Source organism: Lemur catta, chromosome 3 (assembly GCF_020740605.2).
Source record: "Lemur catta isolate mLemCat1 chromosome 3, mLemCat1.pri, whole genome shotgun sequence".
In the NCBI taxonomy this organism is placed as follows: Eukaryota; Metazoa; Chordata; class Mammalia; order Primates; family Lemuridae; genus Lemur; species Lemur catta.
In genome coordinates this window covers 71,190,811-71,212,088 of record NC_059130.1, presented here as the reverse complement: position 1 = coordinate 71,212,088, position 21,278 = coordinate 71,190,811, and the positions used below count along the sequence as shown (strand labels likewise).

Genomic DNA, 21,278 nt, shown 5'->3' with positions numbered 1-21,278 from the left:
TCACAATAAAATAATATTAAACTTATAAGTTTGCTCCTACATATAGTTTTTCTTGGATCTGGTCTGTTTTACTGTGGAGTGAATTTGCTCTTGCTATTTCCAAAGTAGCACCACTAAAAGTTATTTAGGATTTTGTTTTTGATTTGCAGAAGTTTTGATCTTATTCTTGTGATTTGGGGATTTAAATATTTGTTATTAAATTTAGATCAGAAATTGTAACTCATACTATATCTGCTTTGGAGGATTTATTGAGGTTTTCTGTGTGTGTGGCCTGGTAGATAAACAATATTTATATTAATAAATATTCTGTGGACATACCATAACCATTTGTTCTCTGAGAGTATAAGATTTAAAATGTATATTGATTCAGCATTACTAATTTTATCAAAATTCTTTATTTTCTTATTTTTTTCTACTTGATAAAGAAACAAAAGATAAAAGGCTTTAAAATAAAACTCTCTGGCCGGGCATGGTGGCTCATGCCTGTAATCCTAGCCCTCTGGGAGGCCGAGGCGGGTGGATCGCTCCAGGTCAGGAGTTCGAGACCAGCCTGAGCGAGACCCCGTCTCTACTAAAAATAGAAATAAATTATCTGGCCAACTAAAAATATATATAGAAAAAATTAGCCGGGCATGGTGGCTCATGCCTGTAGTCCCAGCTACTCGGGAGGCTGAGGCAGTAGGATTGCTTAAGCCCAGGAGTTTGAGGTTGCTGTGAGCTAGGCTGACGCCATGGCACTCACTCTAGCCCGGGCAACAAAGTGAGACTTTGTCTCAAAAAAAAATAAAAATAAAAAAAAAAATAAAATAAAATAAAATAAAACTCTCTTCAAGCATTTAGAAATTTGTATATATTTTCTATGTCTTTCTAAGGAGACTATATAAATACACACACAACACACACTAACTTATGCATGTGTGTATGTACATATGTATGTGTATGTATATGTGTATGTGTGCATGTGTGTGTGTATTCTATATTATTTTACCTATAAATGCTTTTTGCTGGTATGGATTAAGAGAGGAACTTCAGTTTTTCTGACCTCATAATTCTACATGAAGAGTCTTTTGGTGGAATAAACTTCCTGGCTTGTGTTGCCATTCACATGGCAGGGGGAGTGAATTATCAGAATGTTAAATTTGAATAAGGAATTAGAATTGCTGCTTGATGCTTTCCTTGTTTAGAGCCATCCTTCCTATAAGACACCTCCATTGATTCTCAGAGAAGTGCGGCCCCTCTACAAAATCCAAACTTGACAGAACATATCACTTTATTAAAAGGATTTGTTTTGTAATATTTGGATTCAGTCAAAAGGCTGCACTCAAGGATCCAGATGACCACATATGGCCCCAAGGCCATAGGTTCCCCATGCCTGTGTAGGTTGGCTTTTCATTTGTCATAATACTGCATTTATCTTTCAGTTGGTTACAAACTCATAAGGAAAACTTACTAATCTGTGTATTGTTTTCCCTTAAAATTAATATTTTAAAAACGTTCTACTTTGTTTTCATTTTCTTCAAATTGCTTCAATACATCTTTATTCATTGTTTAAGTTAATTACTTCACTGTATTTTTCCTTAGGTTTGTCTTCTGTAAGCAATATATTATTGCTTATTAATTTGGCATATTCATCCATATTCAGAAAGCATATCCTTTTAGTTCTGCCATCTACGCAAGCATCCCTAACTGGTATATTGTTACTGTTGCATTTAACTTATTTTTTGACTTTATACCAACAATCTCATATTATATGTACTTCTGTGTTGTTTCCTTAGCTCAACATTATATTTTTGTAAATCATCCATACTAATCCATGTAGATAGACATTTATTTTCATTTTTGTATAGAAGTCTGTCACATGACTTTACCACAATTTATATACCCAATCTAGCATTGATAAATATTTAGAGTGTTTATAGTGTTATTGTTATTATGAAGAATGTCTCTACAAACATTCTTGTATATGGCCACTGTTTCACATGTATACATACCCAGGGAATTTATCTCCCAGGGAAATCGCTAGGTTGTTGAGTATGCACCTGTTCAACTTTACTAGGTGACACAAAAGTACTTTCCAAAGTCATTTTTTTCAGTTTATAGTCTCCTCAAGGGTATGTGAGAGGTTTATTTTTTTTTTACTAAATTCTTACAAAAAGGTGATATTGTATGACATTTAAATTATTAACTTTTACTTCTGAAATAATACATAGTTATGGTTTTAATTTGTATTTCCTTAGTAACCAATGAGGTTGCACAGCTTTTCATGTTTATGATCCAGTAGATTTTCCTCTGCTGTGAAATACCTGTTGTGCCTTTTTTCATATTTTATGATATTGCTTAGTTTTCTTTTAATAAGAGTTCTTTATATTTTCTAGGTATTTAACATTTGTTGGCTTTCCCGGTTTGTGGCCTTTCTATTTGCCCTTTTTGTAAGAGAAGTTGTTAATTTTAATGTAGTATAATGTATGTCATTTTCTTCACTGTTTGTTCTTTCCTGTTTGGTTTAAGACAACTTTCCCTACCAAGGGTCAGGAAAATATTGTCCTGTATTTCCTTGTCTTTCACATTTATATCTTCAATTTATAAGGAATTGATTTAGTTTATGTTGCAAGGTGAGGTTACATTTCCTTTTGTTTAATGAAAACTAATTTTCCCAAAACCATTGTTTCATAGTTTATTATTTCCCTACTATCCTGCAATATCTTCTCTTTGATATATCAGAATTCTTGACAAGCGTGGTTCTGTTTTGGGCCCACTGTTCTGTTCCAATGGTGTATCTGTCTCTTGCTGCATTGATAACACACTTTTTAATTACCATCTAGTTATAATACATTTTGATATTTGATAAAACACATTATCCATCTGAATCTTTTTCTTTAGAAGTGTCTTAACTTATCAATGTAAATTTTAGAAATAGCCTGCGAAGTTTCATAGAAAACCAAGTTTGATTTTTATTTGAATTATAATGAATGTGTATTTCATTATGAGGGTGACTTGACTTCTGTAAGATATCCTTGAATATGACAAACCTCTCCATTTAATTAGATCTTCTTTAATTTATTTAAATTATTTATATATATATTGTGTTAGATTTATCTTAATTACCTTTATATTTTATTGACATTATAAATACATTTTGCTAATTGAACTTGCTCTTTTTACTGCAATACAATAGAAATTTGCAATACAAAATTGGTATGTTTTTCTTATATCTACTAACCATAATAGACTCTTATTGTATTAATTTATCTGTAAATACTTCTGGGTTTTGTTAATAGGCAATCACATCAACTGGGAGTGATCCATTTTTAATTCTTTTTTTCGATATCTTTTACCTTTTATTTTTTCCTGATCTTATTGTTCTGTCCTGACTAGGAGAAGTGATAAAAGGGTCATCTTTGTCTTAGCTGATTTTAAAGGAAATATATTTACATTTAATTCATGTGTATGAAATTTGCTAAATTTGCTATATCTTTTTATAGATGCTGCTTTTCAGCTATGATATTGCTAGCTTGCTAAGAGATTTTTTAATTGTTTGATCAATTTTGATAGCATCATCTCCTTTCATCATGCTTTAATTCCCTTTTGATGTCTGTAAGCACATTAACATCTCTTTCTATATACTATTTGGAATATTTCCAATATTTGTATCTCCTGTTCTTCAGTTGTTTGCTTGCTTTTCTGCTGGTATCTTGTCTTCTCTTTTGTGTACTGAATTTTCAATTGAGAATTCATGTTTCTAGAACTCTATCTATGGAAAATTTTTGAAGCTTGTGTTTAAAATGTGTTCTGCAGAGAGTATTGATTTTTATTCTGTCAGGCATTTAGGGGCCTATCATTCTGAAATCACCTTAAACTAAATTTTCTATTAATACTTGGTATTCTACAGGTAGTGTGAATCCAATCTCAAATCTACATGAGTGAGCCTTGTGATTGGGAATTCTCAGAGAATAGTTTTTCTTTCACACAACCCCCTCCCTTGCCCCACTACCATGTGCCAAGATGGGGATAAGCACAGCAGAGGGAGCTATTTGTTCCTTGTTTCACATTCTGAGTATGTCACCCTTTCATCGGACCACCTTTATGAAGGGGAGTGTCACTAATGTGAGTGCCCATACAACAAGGGGCCCAGGCTTTGTCTCCAGTCTCCAAAGACTGGCAGGTTACAACCAGATTTCATGACTTCAGGGAGCAGCTGGTCAGGGCACCTTGCCCCATAGAATAGCATTTTATGGTATTTCTAGTTTCCAATTTGTGTTTCTTCTACTGGCACAAGATTAGCTATGCTATAAAAGACATATTTCATGTTCTGTCTAGCTTCAAGCAAGTTTAGGTGTTTAATACTGAGAGGGGTTTTCTATGCATCTAGCATGGTTGATGGTAGGAAATAACAAGCCACCAGCTTTTTCTTCATCACAATGTAAGGTGAAGCTCTCATCTCTTACTCACTTTCCACCTTCCAAAGAATCACTTTTTCACAGGAGAGGTGGCAAATAATGTTATCTTCAACCTCATTTATGTGGGCGTTAATTCCATGCATGAAGGTGGAGCCCTCATCACTTAATCACATCCCAAAAGGCCCCACCTCTTCATCCTATCACATTAGAGATTAAGTTTTAATTTATGAATTTCTAGAGGACACTGACATTTACACCATAGCAGTAGATTATTATTTTTCATATTCTACCTCTGAAGTCTTTTAATCTGTCTAAATTTCTGAATTCTGGCTTTGTGTCATTTTGAGGTTTTGGAGGTTTTATAATCATGGCTCCTTTTTGCTTTGTCTTCAGTCGTATTTTGTCAGGAAAGTTCATGTCAGAGGTTATGGTCAGGTGCTATTTTAAATCAAATTGTGTTTTTGAGCAAAATCAGATGTAGCTCAAAGGCATGATACTCACAGATTGTTTCTTTCACCATGACTCACAAAATTTGCAAACAGAAATCTGGTAGGCTATGCTTCACGTAGGAGGAAAGAGAGATTTATTATGGCTCTACTCTTCTCAGGAAGGTTTTTATCATTGCATTTGGGCTAAGTTTTTGAAGTAAGATATGAGGCAAAAATTTATATTTTATCCAAGGCATTTGGGCCTAAATCCTTGATTGCATTAGTCAGAGGAGGCTAAACTCTTAGAAAAAAATACACTCAAACATGCAAATGAGTCAACAAAATAGAAGTTTAACTGTCACCTACCTGAAAGCCCACAATAATTTAGGTCAGTGAAAGAGGAGGATGAAATGGGGTAGGAAGTAGAAGAATTCTGCTGCAGACAATTGTTCGGGGACTCATGTAATGGCAGCTTTGTCGTTATCAATGTGTAGCTTTCAGGTCACCCTGGGGGTTACTGTTCCCATTAGTCAGAAGGGAAAACAAGTATAGCAGAGTGTGCGTGAGAAGTTTTTAAAGGCCAAGCCTGGAAGCAGCTGATGCCATTTTGCTTACATTTTCTGCACTAGAACTCAGTCACAGGGCCAAAGCTAACCCCAAACCTGGCTGGACAATGTAGTCCAAGCAGTGGGTGAAAACCGATTTTAACAAACAACTTGTAATATTTGCCACATTGCATAATCTAGAAAATTCTCTTAAGATTCAGGACTCTTAGAGTTACACAACTTGTCTCTTAATTCACAAATCATCAGATTCATCTATTTCCTGTTTGACTGTGCAGAACAGCTCATGAGAGGGTTTAGCAAAGACTGCATTCTCAAGTGAATTGCATGAAGCTTCAAAGTCCTTTTGACATCCACAGAGAAAAACAGAAGGATTTGCAAAACCAATATGCTCACAAAGATGAAACAGCATTAACAACTGTAGCGTTTGTGAACTTCAGCTAATTACTGATATACCTTCCTCCATCCTATCATGTAAATGCATACTAGCCGGTTATACTAAATGCAGAAAACACTCTCAACATCTGTTCTAGGCTACAGAACACTTATTTGTTTAGACTATGTCAAAGTATAATTTGTTATAGAAAAAATTAATATGCATTAAGCTAATATGTCTTATTTAAAAACTTAGAGATTTTATCCAAATTGCTAACCCTAACTTTGAAACAACTGCCGAGTGGGCTTAAGATATTTTGTCTTTACAATTGCCGCCAAACTACTTTTAAGTTCTTGATAGAGAACAGTAGTGAATCTTAAACTTGGAACACATCCAGAGTGTTCTATATAGAACTTTGTTATCTTTCATTTGACCTATGAAATCCATAACTTTTTAATGTCCCTGTCAGACTGGGAAATTATTTTTGTTTGTTTATTTTTGTTTGTTTTTTGCGCTGATGCTAACTTTTCTGTGTAGCAGCAAGCAGGCGGGCAGGATGTTGAGACTTCATTATGTTCACTATTAAACAAAAGCTCTTATTTTAGACAATATGTGAACAAACCTATTTTGAGTGCAGCATCATTTCCAAGGATTATTTATTGTGATTGTTTTCTCTGTTCACTGGGAATCTTAATTTTGTTGGTTCTTTGCTTCATTTCAGTGTCAGCCATTCTGACAGCCAGCACCTGTGCATATTTTGGTTATTCAAATCTTTCCCTCATAACATACAGCCTTCTAGCCTTCAGACTTTACTATCTTCCTAAAAGTCTCTTGAGTTTATTGAAAATAATTAGGTTCCTTTTTCAATTTACATGGAGGCAGGCTGGTATAATGAAAGCAGCCTCAGACCTAGAATCAGAATTTTCAGGTTCCATTCTTTCCCTGGACTCTATGATCTAATTTCCAAAGCTATCTAAATCCAAATGTATACATCCAAAAGGTGAAGGAATTTGGGTGATTTTACACTAATTTTACAAGCTGTAGAATTCTATGTGTGCTTATTTTGTATTTATTTATTTATTCAACCAACAGACATTTATTATCAGGCACTGTGCTAGGTATTCGGGGTAATAGTAATATGCATTAAGCCATTTCATGTATTAACTCAGTAAATCCTCACACTCCCCACTTTACGGTTGAAGAAACCAACACAAACAAAGCTAATGACTTAACAAAGTTTGCATAGTTATAAGTGGCACAGCTAGGATTTTTAAAGCCAGGGACCAGCCACAGAGTCCCTCCGTCCTTATAGCCACTGTGTTATACTGCCTGGAAAACAAAGGTGAATTGGGGAAGTCTCCCTTTTCAAAGAGCTCACAGGCCACAGAGCAAGGTAGCCATGTCACCACATAGAGCAATGTGATACGCTACTAATACTTTTGATATAGAAAGTCGTTTGTCTTAGCAATCACTGTGTTGTTTTACATATTTTATGACACTTAATTCTCACAAGCAATCTTTAAGGTGGGTATAATCATCTCTACTTTTTATCTGGGCCCCTGAGAGATTAACTAACTTTTCCAATACTCCATTGTTAGTAAGTGACTGAGCTGGATCTAAAATTGATGTTATCTGATTCTAAATCCTGTCTTTTTAATCTTTTGTCACACTCCATGGCATAAACAGCATTCCTACTTTGAAAGTCTCTGAAATTTGATTCTTATTGCTGTAGTTATTCTTTCCATGAATTAAATTTTAAAGGACAAAAAATTTGTCCAAATTTGCCAACAATGTGTCAGAGAACTAAATTATCATCCTTCATAATTTGTCAAAGAATTCACAGAGAGAAAATATTAAATTTACTAGAATAATTTAACATTAAAGCCAGACAGTGGTTTTAAACCTTTGTTCCCTGCCTCTTGGGAGTTGAAGTCATGCATCTCTTGAAAAACATGGATAATTTTATTAGAGAACATATCAGAATCTCAGAAGTGTCTACGGCCATACTACCCTGAATGCTCCCGATCTCGTCTGATCTCGGAAGATAAGCAGGGTCGGGCCCAGTTAGTACTTGGATGGGAGAATCTCAGTAGTAAGTGACACCATAGAGTGACCCCTCATTTTTTAAATCAGAGAATTGAGACCTAGAAGGCTAAGTTTTTTGTCCAAAGTTGTGCAATTAATTAAATAACTGAGTTAAAACTAGCCTTCATATCATCTACTTTTCTGTTCTCTTATTCTCTCTGTAATCTTTAAACTTAAAATTTTATCACCCAGTAAATTTTCAAAGAGTAGTTATACCTGTTTCTTCCTAGGTAAATAAATATAGATTGAATAATTCAGTATATTTGGTGAGTGGTTATTTAAAAATTTGCATATTTAAAACATATTCAAAGTGACTGAATAAAATTAATTGCTAATCCTCATTATATAACAGAAGTGTCTTTTGTGAGTTGGTTTAATATTAGTATACATGCAGGTAAACATAAGAGGAAAGGGAAGAGAGGAAACAAAAAAAAATGGCAGTTAGAAAAGGGTAGTAATATGCTAAAGGTGGAGAGACAGAGAGAATGAATAAATAAAGAAGAAAGGAATGAATGGAGACAAGGCAAGCAAGGAAAATCCACAAAAGATGTTTCCCCACAATTTGGCGCCTTTTGTTTCAAATTCATCTGCCACAATTCTTGTGCATATCACCTATACTATTTCACCATACTCTCCCCAGTCATTCCACTGCACTTTCCCCACACACATACACACATACACAAAACACACATGTATGGGTAATATGGGACATAAAAATAATTGACAATCTTTGTGATCTCTAATAATGATAATATGGCAAAAACTCAGGAGATTAATTCAGTGTTGCTTCATTCAGTGAAGGGCTCTTAAGTAGTGGTTAAAAATATTTCAATTCTATAAATTATCTTGCTTCATATATTGAAGTAACACTTTTTTCACTGAAACACTGAGGAAACATGCTAATAAAGATGGGTTCAGATAAATACAGGTTTATAAAATTAATGTTTGTACTGACTAAAGCAAGATTTCAAATTTCTAGATCATTTTGAAGAATATATTCAGAAGAAGTCACCCTGTGATTTTCAGGATTTGACTCTTTGACTGCTTATTAGAACATGAATCTAGATGAGTTCACCATCACAAATGGAATCTAGATGAGTTCACCATCACAAATGCACACACATATGTGTATATATATATTAAATATACTATATATAATATATATATGTACATGTATATATAATATATATATGTGTGTGTGTATATATATATAGTTGTTTTTTCTTTCCTTACTTTACCACTTCACTTCAGTTTGGCATGGAGTCATTTTCAACCCAGAGTGTTTTACTCCATTAGAAATTGTTTTCTTACTGCCAGCTAATGGTCACGATCTATTATACCTATTGCTTTATATGTTATTTTTTTGAAGTGATGAATGCCAAACTAGAAAGTACTGCAAATAAAACAAAATAAACACAAACTATCACCTAACAAAATGTTTTTACTCATGTATTAAAGCAAGGAAAATGTTTCATTTTTCACTTTTAGAAAAAGAAGGAATAAAAGGTATGCATAATTCATTACTGATGAAGCATTTTGGTTTTCCATGAACAAAAGGGAAAAGATCATTCCTAGACATTTAACACTAAAACTCCTCTCAAAACTTAGATAAATGTATTGGAGAATACATGTAAGTTAAACTGGGTACCAGACACATTAAGTAAAAATAGTTTTGGCATACTATCCTTTAATTGAAGCATATGTCTAACATTTAAAACAAAGGACCAACTAATTATCTTTCTCTAAATAGAAAAAATAAAATATTCCTTAACTTCATGTTTCATAACACAATTTTATTTTAGCTGAGGAGCTGTATAAACCATAGAATTAAATCTCAATGTTTTATACTATGAAAGTCCCAAGATGAAAAGAAAAAGCATAATTCTTAGTTGTTTTATGGTTGTGTTGAGGAGAAATGTTTTATTTAAAAATATATTTTGTGTGTGTGATTATACATATGTTTCTAATATTCAACACCTTCCAGAATTTTCTTTCAAATTTTTTAGCTCCCTGTAATCTCTTTCACCTGGAGTTGCTGTTCTCAGTATTATCGCTTTAATCCTTTTCCTTACCCTTGCTACGGCAAAACAGAAATCTTCCAAGTATTCTCCATGGAGGTAGGAAATAAGAGTATTTACATTCATTTGTTTAATATTCAGATGTATCTCTGAATAGTTGTATCATCTCAAAGTTATTCCTTCTGATTATGAAGCACTGGAACTAAGTGTATGGCTATGCAAATTTATTAATCTGGTCCTGCCTTCCCGTACAGTATTCACCCTTCCTTTTTCTTTCACTGTCTCATCTACTCCAGCCCACGGCAGCCTGACTGAACAAACAGTGCCCTAGCCCCTGATTCATATGAGGCTAAGCAAATGATACTGCTTCTGTCTTCTGAGAAGACTCTCCTTTCCTTTTTTTTTTTTTTTGCATCTGTCAAATTCAATTTCATTTTTCAAACTCTATCAGGGTCAAGGCTTCATAGAATCTTTCAGTGATACCTCAAGGCTGTGTTTGGTGTATTTCTGATAGCCTCACATAGCACCTTATGATTGGCTTATCAAAGCACTTGTCACCCTTTATTATAACTGTGTGCTTCTTTTGTCTTTCTCCTTTCTTAGATAAAGAATTTGTCAAAAAAAAAAATGGTATCCCAGGCCCTCACACCTTGTCCTGGGGTAAGCAATAAGTAAAAAAAAAAAAAAAAAAAAAAAACACAAAAAAAGAAAACTAAATAAATGAATATATAAATGTAGATGCTTTATCATTACTCTAGAGACGGTATATGAACCAATACTTTATTTAGAAGACAACCATATGCATTTTTTTATGCTATGAGTTGTTCCAAGTAAGAGTTAATTAGCCTAAAAAGAAGCAGCAATACAGCAGAGTAGCCAACATTATAAGCAGATATGAAGGATGAAGCCAGGCATAAAATGGATCCAGGAATTGAAGCTACGGTGATGATTATGAATTCAACTAACACTCAGTTTCTTCTAGTCCTATAATAGTACCTTTGCCCCATTCAAACTTTGAATATCAAGATTTGCTCTTTTTTGAGGATGATGGTCACTTGTCATCTATAATGTCTTCTGGTCTTAAATTTAACATGTCTGCCTAAATTGCCCAAGGTTTTGAAGAAAACTTTATGAATAGCCTAAGGAAGCTGGTCATTTTCCTAAAAGTCTCCTCCTCTTACCTCTGCGCAGTGGTCCCTCATTTTAGGGTTCCATATACTTGTACTAAGTTATACTAACTGGAACATTCCATTCCACATGTTTGGAGCTATCTATATTGAAAGATAAAGTGTATATTTCCATAAATGGATATGCACCAGATGCAAAATAATGCACAAGTATGTCCCTGTGATTTAGTGGATAATAACTTAGTTCACAGTGAACCTAAAATTGTCTTTACTCTTTATTTGACCATAGGAAGAATTACTCAATTATATTTTAATGAAAACCGTATGTGCAAAATCATTTCTGAGACCACATACAATGGTCAATATAGGAATCTGACTATCATGAGTGAAAATTAAAATACTGTCTAGATCTCTTTTCACTTTAATCTAGTTGACTCTATATATTTCCACTTAATTAATAGCCTTCTTTATCCATGTCTGTTGTGTTCTTGAAAATCAGGGAAGTTATTAAATATTTTTAATCTTTCTACACCTCAATTTTCTTATCTGTTAAAAAAATGGAATTAGTGCTTCTTCTGTCTGGCTGAAAGCAATATATAAATGTCAGGTTATCTTTATTGCATCCTCTTGAAAATTTTGGTAGGAAAAACATGGTATCAAAAGTAAATTAGCCAACATACCATCTACTCATTTTCCTGGGAGAAAAAAATTCAATGTGAAGCAAATCTAACATCTCTTCTCTGTCTTACTGGTAGAATGTTTCACCTGGAGAGCTCTAATCTCTTTAATAATTTATTCATTCCACCAGTATTTTTCAGATGCCTTTCTATGGACCAGGTACTGTTCTAAGTGACAGGAGCATATCAGAGTACAAAGAATGGGAAAATCGCCTACTGCTTGAGCTTCATTCTAGGCTAACTGGAGCTTATATTTATATACTGCCAAAAATTACAAATTTACAAATAAATATATAATTTATATTATATATAATTACATAATATAATGTACATATGTTATATTATATAATTATATAACAGTATATATCAATGTATTATGTATCATTTTATACTTTATGTTATATATTTAATATACATATGTTATATTTATATTATTATATATTATACTATCATACATAATTTATGTGTATTGTTGCCTTGAATTTTAAAAAGTAGAAATCGAGACTCAGAGATATAAAGTTGCTGCCTAAGGTCTCAGAGCCCAGTAAATTATGGAACACTAAGTTATGTACTAATAATTACAGTCAAGTAAATGTCTTTACTTGTATAAATATCATCTGTGAGGCCCACATTTCCAAACCAGCAACTCCTAACTGGAAGAATACAAATAGTGTGGAGAACGAACAGCCTCTGTCAAAAGATCAGAGAACTGCATCATCCATTTTACTAGTAATATTCATATAGGGCTAGGTCATCTAGGCTTTGCTGATTTCTTAATACCTGGGATTATGCTTCCCTATACATATCTACATTACTTCATTTGTCTGCAGTACTTCCTAAATTTTCCAGATGCCAGATGTGGCTTCCAATGAGTTAACTTTCTGGATTTTCCAAAGTCTGGTCTTGCCTTTCCTAGCCAGACCTTCACTGGTTCCTGTTTTTCCCCATTCAGTTGAATCCATGGACTTGCTGGAACTCATTCATTTTTTCATTTTATAATTAACAATAAAAATTATGGGCCTGGTATCCATTAGGCTGCTGCTAATGATGGAACACAAATGAGAATAAAACAGAGACTCTGTCTAAGTGTAAATCCACTAGTTCCCTCTGGCTTAGCTAATAAACTATTCCAAATGTTTTTTCTCTTGTTTTGTATGTGTATGTGTGTGTGTATTAATCTCTCAAGGCCTGGTTATGATAATTTTCATGATCCCTTTTTTTATCATTATAGTTTATTTTTCAATTTGACAAGAAATAAATACACACATATACAATAAAAAAGAAAACACAGATAAATATAAGGAGAGTAATCGCCTACAATCCCCTAACTCAGAAATAATCCTTTGCATTAATGTTTACACATGTCTTTCTGTCTATAGTAAGGCTTTCTGTAAATAATTTAAAATGATCTAATTTATTCAATCAACAAACCAGCATAAACTATATAAAGTAAGTCAATTAAATCAATCATCTCATGTAACTACTATTTATTAATAATTAAATTGAAAAGAAATCCACATTAAAGTGGTATAACTACTAACTATGTGGTAAATATGATACTATGTATTGTATGCATGTGTTTTCTATATATAGTGAATGTGGCAGATGTATTAGATAAATAGTAAAACAAACATTTCAAACTTGCAGGGAACCTAAATCTTTCTCCAACTGACTTAAGCGAATCTATAGAGCTTATGAAAATTTATTACATTTCATCTTGAACCCCATTTGGGAAAAGGGACAAATTTTCTTTTCAAATTATAACTCACAAAGCTACTGCAATTCCATATGTACAATCAATATTGATTAATAACAATGAAAGGAAGGGCTGCCTTGAACCTGGCATGACAGTATCTTCAGGGAATCTTCAGGTTATCAGGGGATATACGGTTCCATGCTGGTAACATAGACCACTGTGCTCAATTCTGGGCTTTGACAAACTAAAGTTTGTTCTGTAGGCTTTGGCTAATTTCCTTTGGGAAATCAGCTCAGTAAAATCCAGAGGCAGCTCTCAAGTTTTGACTTTTAAAGGGATAAATTCACAAAATTAACACTTTGCAAATCTTATCACATTCAGGAACATATATAAACATATTCATACTCACACACCTTCACACCTTAGATATCACTTGTATATGTGTGGCATCAGAATTAAACACAATTAGGATTAAACATCATTAGTATTGAACACAGTTCTTCATGAAACATTTAGAAAAAGGTGAACTATCAAAGGTATGATTCAGGGAGGGGCAGAAGACAAAACTGGTTATTTAAAATAATTTTAAAATACTGTCAGGTCCATTTTCTTTAATGTGAGAGAAGTAAATATTGTGTGTGTAGTAGCACGTTCACTTACGACTAGACTTTATCCACCTGAAATTTGTTCCCAAAAGAGGGAGGCTGTGTTAAGATTTAAAAAGCACCTTTTTTCCTTTACCTTTGTCTTTTCTCTTTTCCCTCTTAAAGTGATTAACAAACTCTTCTTTCCTACCTATTCTAAGGTGTCTGACACCCTAAAAAAGCACCTAAACCACCTTCTTCAACTGATGGAATGTCTCTAGGCTCTACTTCAAAATTTCCTGCTTCCATCTTGTGTTGGAAGACAATTCTTCATGGGTCTCTTGCATTTCTACAGATCTTACAAGCAGGGGCACTGACAGCTTTTTTCCTGACTGTCTTTTAACATTCTTGGAGGATAGAAGTAGTTCTTCCTATGGAGCAAAGGACAGATTTGTGTACAGTTCAGTATCATAAAAGATAATTTTTCCTCCTGTGGCAAAGGGCAGGTTTGTTTGCTCTTTACTTTTATATAAAATTTGAGTTTCCTAAGCTCAGGGTGTTTCAGCTATTACATAAACCCACTGTGTACAGGTGTCACCTCATAGCACCCTTTGAAATCGGAGCTTGAGAAACTGATGCAAGAAAATGACAATACTCAGATACTGCTATTCCTATGAGTAACAAACTGCCCTTTGTCTCTGTCTTCTGCCAGCATCCATGAAACTATGGCAGAGCCTTCACACTTCTTAACATCTTGTTTCTCCAGTTTCTGTCCTTTTGCCTCATGGAGGGACTCTCCTCTCCACCCAGGCCCTTTGATGATGAGGAATTTGGTTGATGTGTCTTTCTTTCTATGCTTCTCCTCAAGTTTGTGCCTCTTTCAATTGACCTTTCTCAGTCTAAAGTTCTCCCTTGTCTAGGACAAAAGAGAATCAGATTAAATAATAAATGACAATGAACTAAAGTCAGAGGGATACAAAGGAAAATGTGAATTCAAAAGAACTTGTACATTTTATGTGGGGTATAAATCCATACAGCAGCTGTTTTCAATTTCATCCCTATCAGAGACATCATTTTAAAGACCTATTGGGTCTGGGGGTCTGAGAGTGGCTTGCACTACAGGGCTGGGTGCCTTGCTTATTTGGCAGTTTTTATTCTATTTTTTCATTTCTTGGTGCTCACTGCTAAAAATATTCCTTACTTAATAGTTCCCAATCTTCCCCTTACCAACTCTTGAACTCTCCAACAATAAAATCAGTGTACACATATTCAGATAAGAATGGTTCGTGATAAAATGATCAGGGATTTTACTTGTTAACTCTTATTTCAGAGAGTTCTAGAGGGAAGAGCTGTAGCCCTCTGCAACAAGAGTCCTGAGAATTAGTGGGGACTTGTTAAAATGCAGATTTCCAGGATGTACACCCAAAAGATTCTATTATAATTCAGTATGGCTGAACGGGGCCCCAGAAAATTTCAATTTTTAATGAGCATCTTGGGTGATTCTGCTAAATACTCTGTGAGTAATTTTGCTCCAAAAACTGTCTTCTGATCTGGAATCATGCACATTTGCTCAGTCTAACAGAGATCAACCTGAAGTATAGCTTAGTTACTGACAAAAGTTAGTTGCTGACAGTGATTTGCTCTGGTGACAGCTCGACTGCTAGGAGTGTTTTGAAACTTATTTTTTGGCCCATGGGACTGAAAAACTCATATCAGTATAAAATAACTACTAATTAGTTTTAGTATTTCTGGATATATTTGGAACAATTTTTTATGGTATAATAGTATATATACATTATTAGCAAAGGCTATATAGAGAAAGATTTAGAAATGGAATCTTAAAAATGGAAGCTGTAGCTTGTACATACTTTTGGTAAAATATTATTATCCAAAAGGTATTTTATTTGAAGAAGGTAAACAGTGTGAAATTTTTGAGAGAAAAACTAAGGAGGTATTTTTGAAAAGTAAAGACTACTACAGTCCTTGCTGTTGAGATCATAAGGCGTACCATAGAATGCTATTGGAAAATTGTCCTACATCAGTGTTGTGGGGCATTTAGAGAAAGCATATAGCATAATGGCATTGATGGCTCCGCAAATGTCTAACTGATATTCTAACTTCCTAATAAGGATGCTCATGGGAAAATTCTTTCTTAATTTTCTCAATTTTTTCTAAACTAAATAGAATTAAATCATTCAAGTAACAGAAGCATCACAGTACAGCTCTTCTCTTTGAGTATAAACCAGCACATTTCATTTGCATAGGGTTTCACTGGGAGCTACACACATAAATTTAGTCCAAGTGCACTCCAGGTAAAGCCCAGGAGATAAAAAAAACAGCCTGTGTCTATGGTGCTTTAGAGATAAGGATAGCACAGTTTAGAATGGCGGAGACTAGGATGATATTGGAAACATTTCAATCTGTACATCAAACTGAATTGTTGTGGAATCACTTGGGACAACTGTTGTTACATAAAACAATTTGATCAATATTTTAAAATGTACACATTTTCACTGTTGTTAGGTGATTTTTACCGATAGACTACCTCTTAAAAAAACAGCAACACATATTTCAAACAGAATTTTTCAAGGTATTTTATCTTTTCTTAGAAGTTATCATGATAAAAAGTGATGAGACTTACAGTTTACGACAATTTTTACTTTTCTCACATCTGGGAAGGACACATCATTTTCCGCACTGCATTCATATTCCCCAGCCTGGTCCCTTGTAATTCCATAAATGTCCAAATATTGTCCATTTTCAAATGGTTTTGCTACAAAAAAAAATATATATGTATATACAGCATGTTTAATTGTAGACGCCCAAGGCTTCATTCAAGTAAAACAACAATTGCATGACTTCCTACAAGATACTGCTGACAAAACAATTCCAAATGAAACTGGGGAATTATTAAACCCTTTGTTCACTTATGTTGAGAGGAAAACTCAGAGAAAAAAGCAGAAGCCGAACAAGGGATACTATAACAACCGTTTCCCCAGAACAGGATATACATGTGTTCTTTTTAATTGATTGTGGTTTCCTAACCTCTTCACACATCAAATAGAGCTCTGCACATTTCTGTAATTGAGTTCAACAACCTCTGAACAGTGTAGATGAAATTCACTAATATGACTTGGTACATATTGACTTTTATACAGTATGAAGCTAGCAACTTGACACTTAACCTAACTAAATGTTACTTTTCTTTTGGGAAAATCTCCGACCCATATTCCAGGTTTCAACTCAGATGGCTTGGTAAAAGTATAGAGACAAACTATTGCCGTATTTCAGTTTCAAAAATGATTAATGATGCCAAGAAAGGTACACTGTACACACTATATATAACTCACCCTATGAATCTCAGAAAACACTTTATGATTCACAAACTAAGAGTTAAGGGGTCATAAAAGTAAAGTAAATCTTATCTTTGCTATTTAATATTCCAGGGAAAACATTCTATTCGACTGAAAAGAGCATCAGATTAAATATATAAAGACATAATCACAGATGAAAGAATATCTTCAAGTGAATAATATTTTTTAAAAGACTTTTTTCTTTAATAATAGAATTTTTATTTATTTGAAAGCAGAGAATCATTGAACAGGAAGGATCCTAATTATCAGAGGTATGGCAAAGGAAGAATGGACCTGTGTGAAATTAAAGAGAAGAGCCGCTTCTAATACCTCCTTACACAGACCTTGAAAAATCACATTTCAAAACATACCAAAGAGAGCTGGGAAGTGAAGCCAACTTCCATTAAATGGTCTTTTTTCAAAAGTCGACATTATTTCTGTCTTCTTATTACTGCCTTGCCAAAACTATTGTAATGATATCGAAGTTAGAAAGCTAGTAAGAAAATTCAATTTTAATGAATCAAATAAAATAAATCTAGTTGTTGCCCTCCAAATCTAAAATCCATGTCAATGAATTTTCTCCCATGGGCTCTCTTTTCTGGGCCTATATTAAAGGTGGCACAATTTTCCCTCCATGTAACTATGAGGTTTGCTAATAGTTTGCTTACCTTGAGAATTTAGAATATATATGATTAAGTCATTTCCCTGTTTAGCTATCTGATCCCAAGTTGTAGAGACGGGAGAATTAAACTTCTGAGATGTTAGTTGGTTGATATACTATTTTAGATATACTGATGTGAGCTTATAAAAGCAGCAGTTACCTTCAAAGTCCATATTCTTAAAATCTGATTTTATAGTCATTTTCATAGCTCATTCCAGTTCCCTTATCTGACTTCAATACACTAATACAATATTTATTTTCTATTGTTCCCCTCTTTTTCTCTTAATTTCACTCCTAAAATGAAGATATTCTAGGCTTAAATGTGCCTGTAAAAACTACTGAAATAGAGATAGGACAAAATATTCACATTCAAGAATTTTTAAAATATAACTTAAATTATAAAGACAGCATTAAATATAAAGTATAGGTAACACTGATATATTATATCAGAATCAGAATTAAATGACTTAGTTGGGCAGTACAAAATGAAGCCAATCACAAGTGAAAATATATACTATTGTGAATCTTTGTAAAAACAAATTTTTAGGGTCTAGCTTATTTTCTGTATTAAAATATTACTGAATATTTTTATTTTTGCATACTGACACGATTTAAGAAATGAAACCCAAAACATTAATTCCTTTGATAACAAGCATACGTTGTAACCTACTTGAATAACCAACTATTATTTAATACTTAAGTAAAATTTTAAATATGGTGGGTATATGTGCTATTGTTTTTGCAGTTTAAACATTACATAAACATAAACACTAGCTTTTAAATTATTAAAAGATAGAAATAAACACATTAGATTTGTATGTCTACTAGGAATCAAAAAGTGTAATGAAAAGAAACAAACAAAAGGTTCAGAACTTAAAGAAGAAGCAAGCATATATATATTTTTTTTATCCTAAAGGGCTAAAATGGCAGATTCTAAAAGATTGAAAGCACCTGCAAGAAGCTATATGACCAAATATAACTAGTATCAGGACACTTACTCCAGAGAGCACCCTTCGCATCTTGTCCCTGGAGTTCACTGCACAATCTAAATAGCCATATTAAGGGATCCTTCTCTAACCCCACCATAAAAGGAGGTCCATATTGACAACTACCAGAATTACAAGTAAATAGTTATGCATTGCATAACTCAGCCATAGAGCCAGTGAATGGATTATATTGCCAACACTATCTATATCACTAATATAAAGATGCTTGGGATAAACAAAGTATAAATGTATGGTCAATACCTTACTTTTCTCCCCACTGGGTTTGTGGTACTTTAAAGCTACCTGTTGTTTCCATCATCTCTCCCAAAAGATGTACTCTAAGCATTCTATTGTTTTTACACAAATGACCGTTTCCATGTTTCCATCCTGATCTCATCCTCGCTCTGTTCTCAGTCTGATCTTACCAGACTTGAAGTCCACATTTGAAATTTAGAGTTGCTTTTTCTGGGATATAAACACCAGAGTTTCCTAGTTGTTTGACTGGCTGCCTCTTTGGTTTTTGCTGTCGTTTGTTTTCCTTTGTAGTAATTGTTTAGCTTAGTTTTGTATGCAAGGAAACCAATCCTGTCTTTAGATGGTTGGTTTAGAACTCTTTTCCCATCACTCTTCTCTCAATGGGAGATGATTTGGGCATAGTTCATTAAAATGCAAAGTAGAACATTTCAGTTTATATATGCAACATAACTCAACCTGTCTCCCAAACTGGAGGGGAAAGACCAAGTCTGAAGGAATATAGTGAACTAACGACATGAAGACCATAATCAAAACCAAGATTTTGCAATGTTTATGAGTGATAGGTCCTATCCTATGGTATCGATAATAAATCTAAACATTGTAATATGTTTTTTATCTCCCAGGGTATCAATTATAAATGTAGATGAGATGTAAATACATTGTGATATGGCAGCTCTCTTAATGGTTATAGGATTTACCATTCTTCACCAGTGCAGCAGCAGTTTCTGTTTTATTCATCTCTGTGTCCTTAGCTCTAGCACAATTTGTGAAATGTTATATGTTTTATAAATACTTATTGAACAAATAAATACATGGATTAATGAATTAATAAATTCCTATAAGAACTGAGATTAGAGATTCTAAAGTAAACACCTACATCATCTGAAATGAAAGTTGCCACTTCTCTTTCAGAGTCAGGAAGGAGGAAAAGAACTTTAAAAAGAACTGCCATCCTTGCTGCCATCTTGAAGTGATAGGTGGTGGCAGGGGTTAGAACAGGCTCTGTACAGTTACTGTAGATCCTTTTTAAGATTATAAAGACTAACAAAATCATTACATACAATTTTGAGGAAAAAAGATAAGTACTGCCTATAATCTGAACAAAAGTTTTCCTTTGTGCATAGTCTCTTCCAAGCACAGATAGACTTCTCTCAAAAAATAGAGAACTGAAGAAATTCCACAAGCTTTCAGGGATGTCACTATTATCAACATCTTCAAAGAGGAAGCTGAAAAATAGGATATAGCTATGCATTATAGTATCTCTCAGATACTGATTTCTGGTAAGAACCTAGCGACAGAAGTCTATGCCGGCCACTAAACGATATCTGGATTTGGCTTTATGGTTTGGTAAGGAATTCAATATACTTTATGTTGCTTATAAAAACAGTTTGCAACAGCATCAGTATTCCTCTAGAGTATTCATAGGTTTCAGAAATATATTTTACAAAATGAATTTCTTTTCCCTTAATTTGTAGGACACTATCCTTCACTAGTTTTCCTCTAAAATCTCTGTCCAGTTGTTTTCACTTTTTCAAAACCCTTCATATCTTTATATCTGTCAAATATTGTTTCTGTCCTATGACCTCCTTTTCCTTCATTCATTACACTCTTTCAGGGAATATTGTTCATTCATTTACATTTAATTACTATCTATATATTGAGAAGTCCCTGGTTGATCTACTTAGCCCATATCTATATCTTGAATCTTAGATTCATATATTCTATTGGACATTTCCATTTGGATATTTCATAGATATCTCAAAGTCAACACAGTCAAAACCAGATTTACCTTTCCTGCCATATCTGCAGCTCTTCTTGTGTTCTAAATCTCAGTGAGTGCTTTGATCATCACCCAGTTGCTCAAGCCAGAAACCTTAGCATTAACTTTTACAATACCTTTTACCTCAGTCATCCAAAAGTCACTGTATTCTGGTAATTTTACCTCCTAAGTTATTCTCAAAGTTGTTCTAAGAGAGCCCCTGTGTCTCAGTTACTGATCTCTGAATGCACACATTCATATGGTATGCCAATGATTGCATCTGCTTTATAGAGTCATTTCAATCATTTTCTGA

General features: G+C 33.7%; 1 protein-coding gene across 1 annotated transcript in view; it reads right to left on the bottom strand.

The window, feature by feature from the left end:
- The window catches only part of NEGR1 (neuronal growth regulator 1), an 817,382-nt gene that overhangs the window by 255,048 nt on the left and 541,056 nt on the right, over positions 1–21,278 (bottom strand). The window contains exon 4 of the mRNA XM_045547746.1: positions 16,593–16,724. Within this exon, the coding sequence (XP_045403702.1) occupies positions 16,593–16,724 (132 nt within the window). The remainder of the gene's footprint in view (positions 1–16,592; positions 16,725–21,278) is intronic.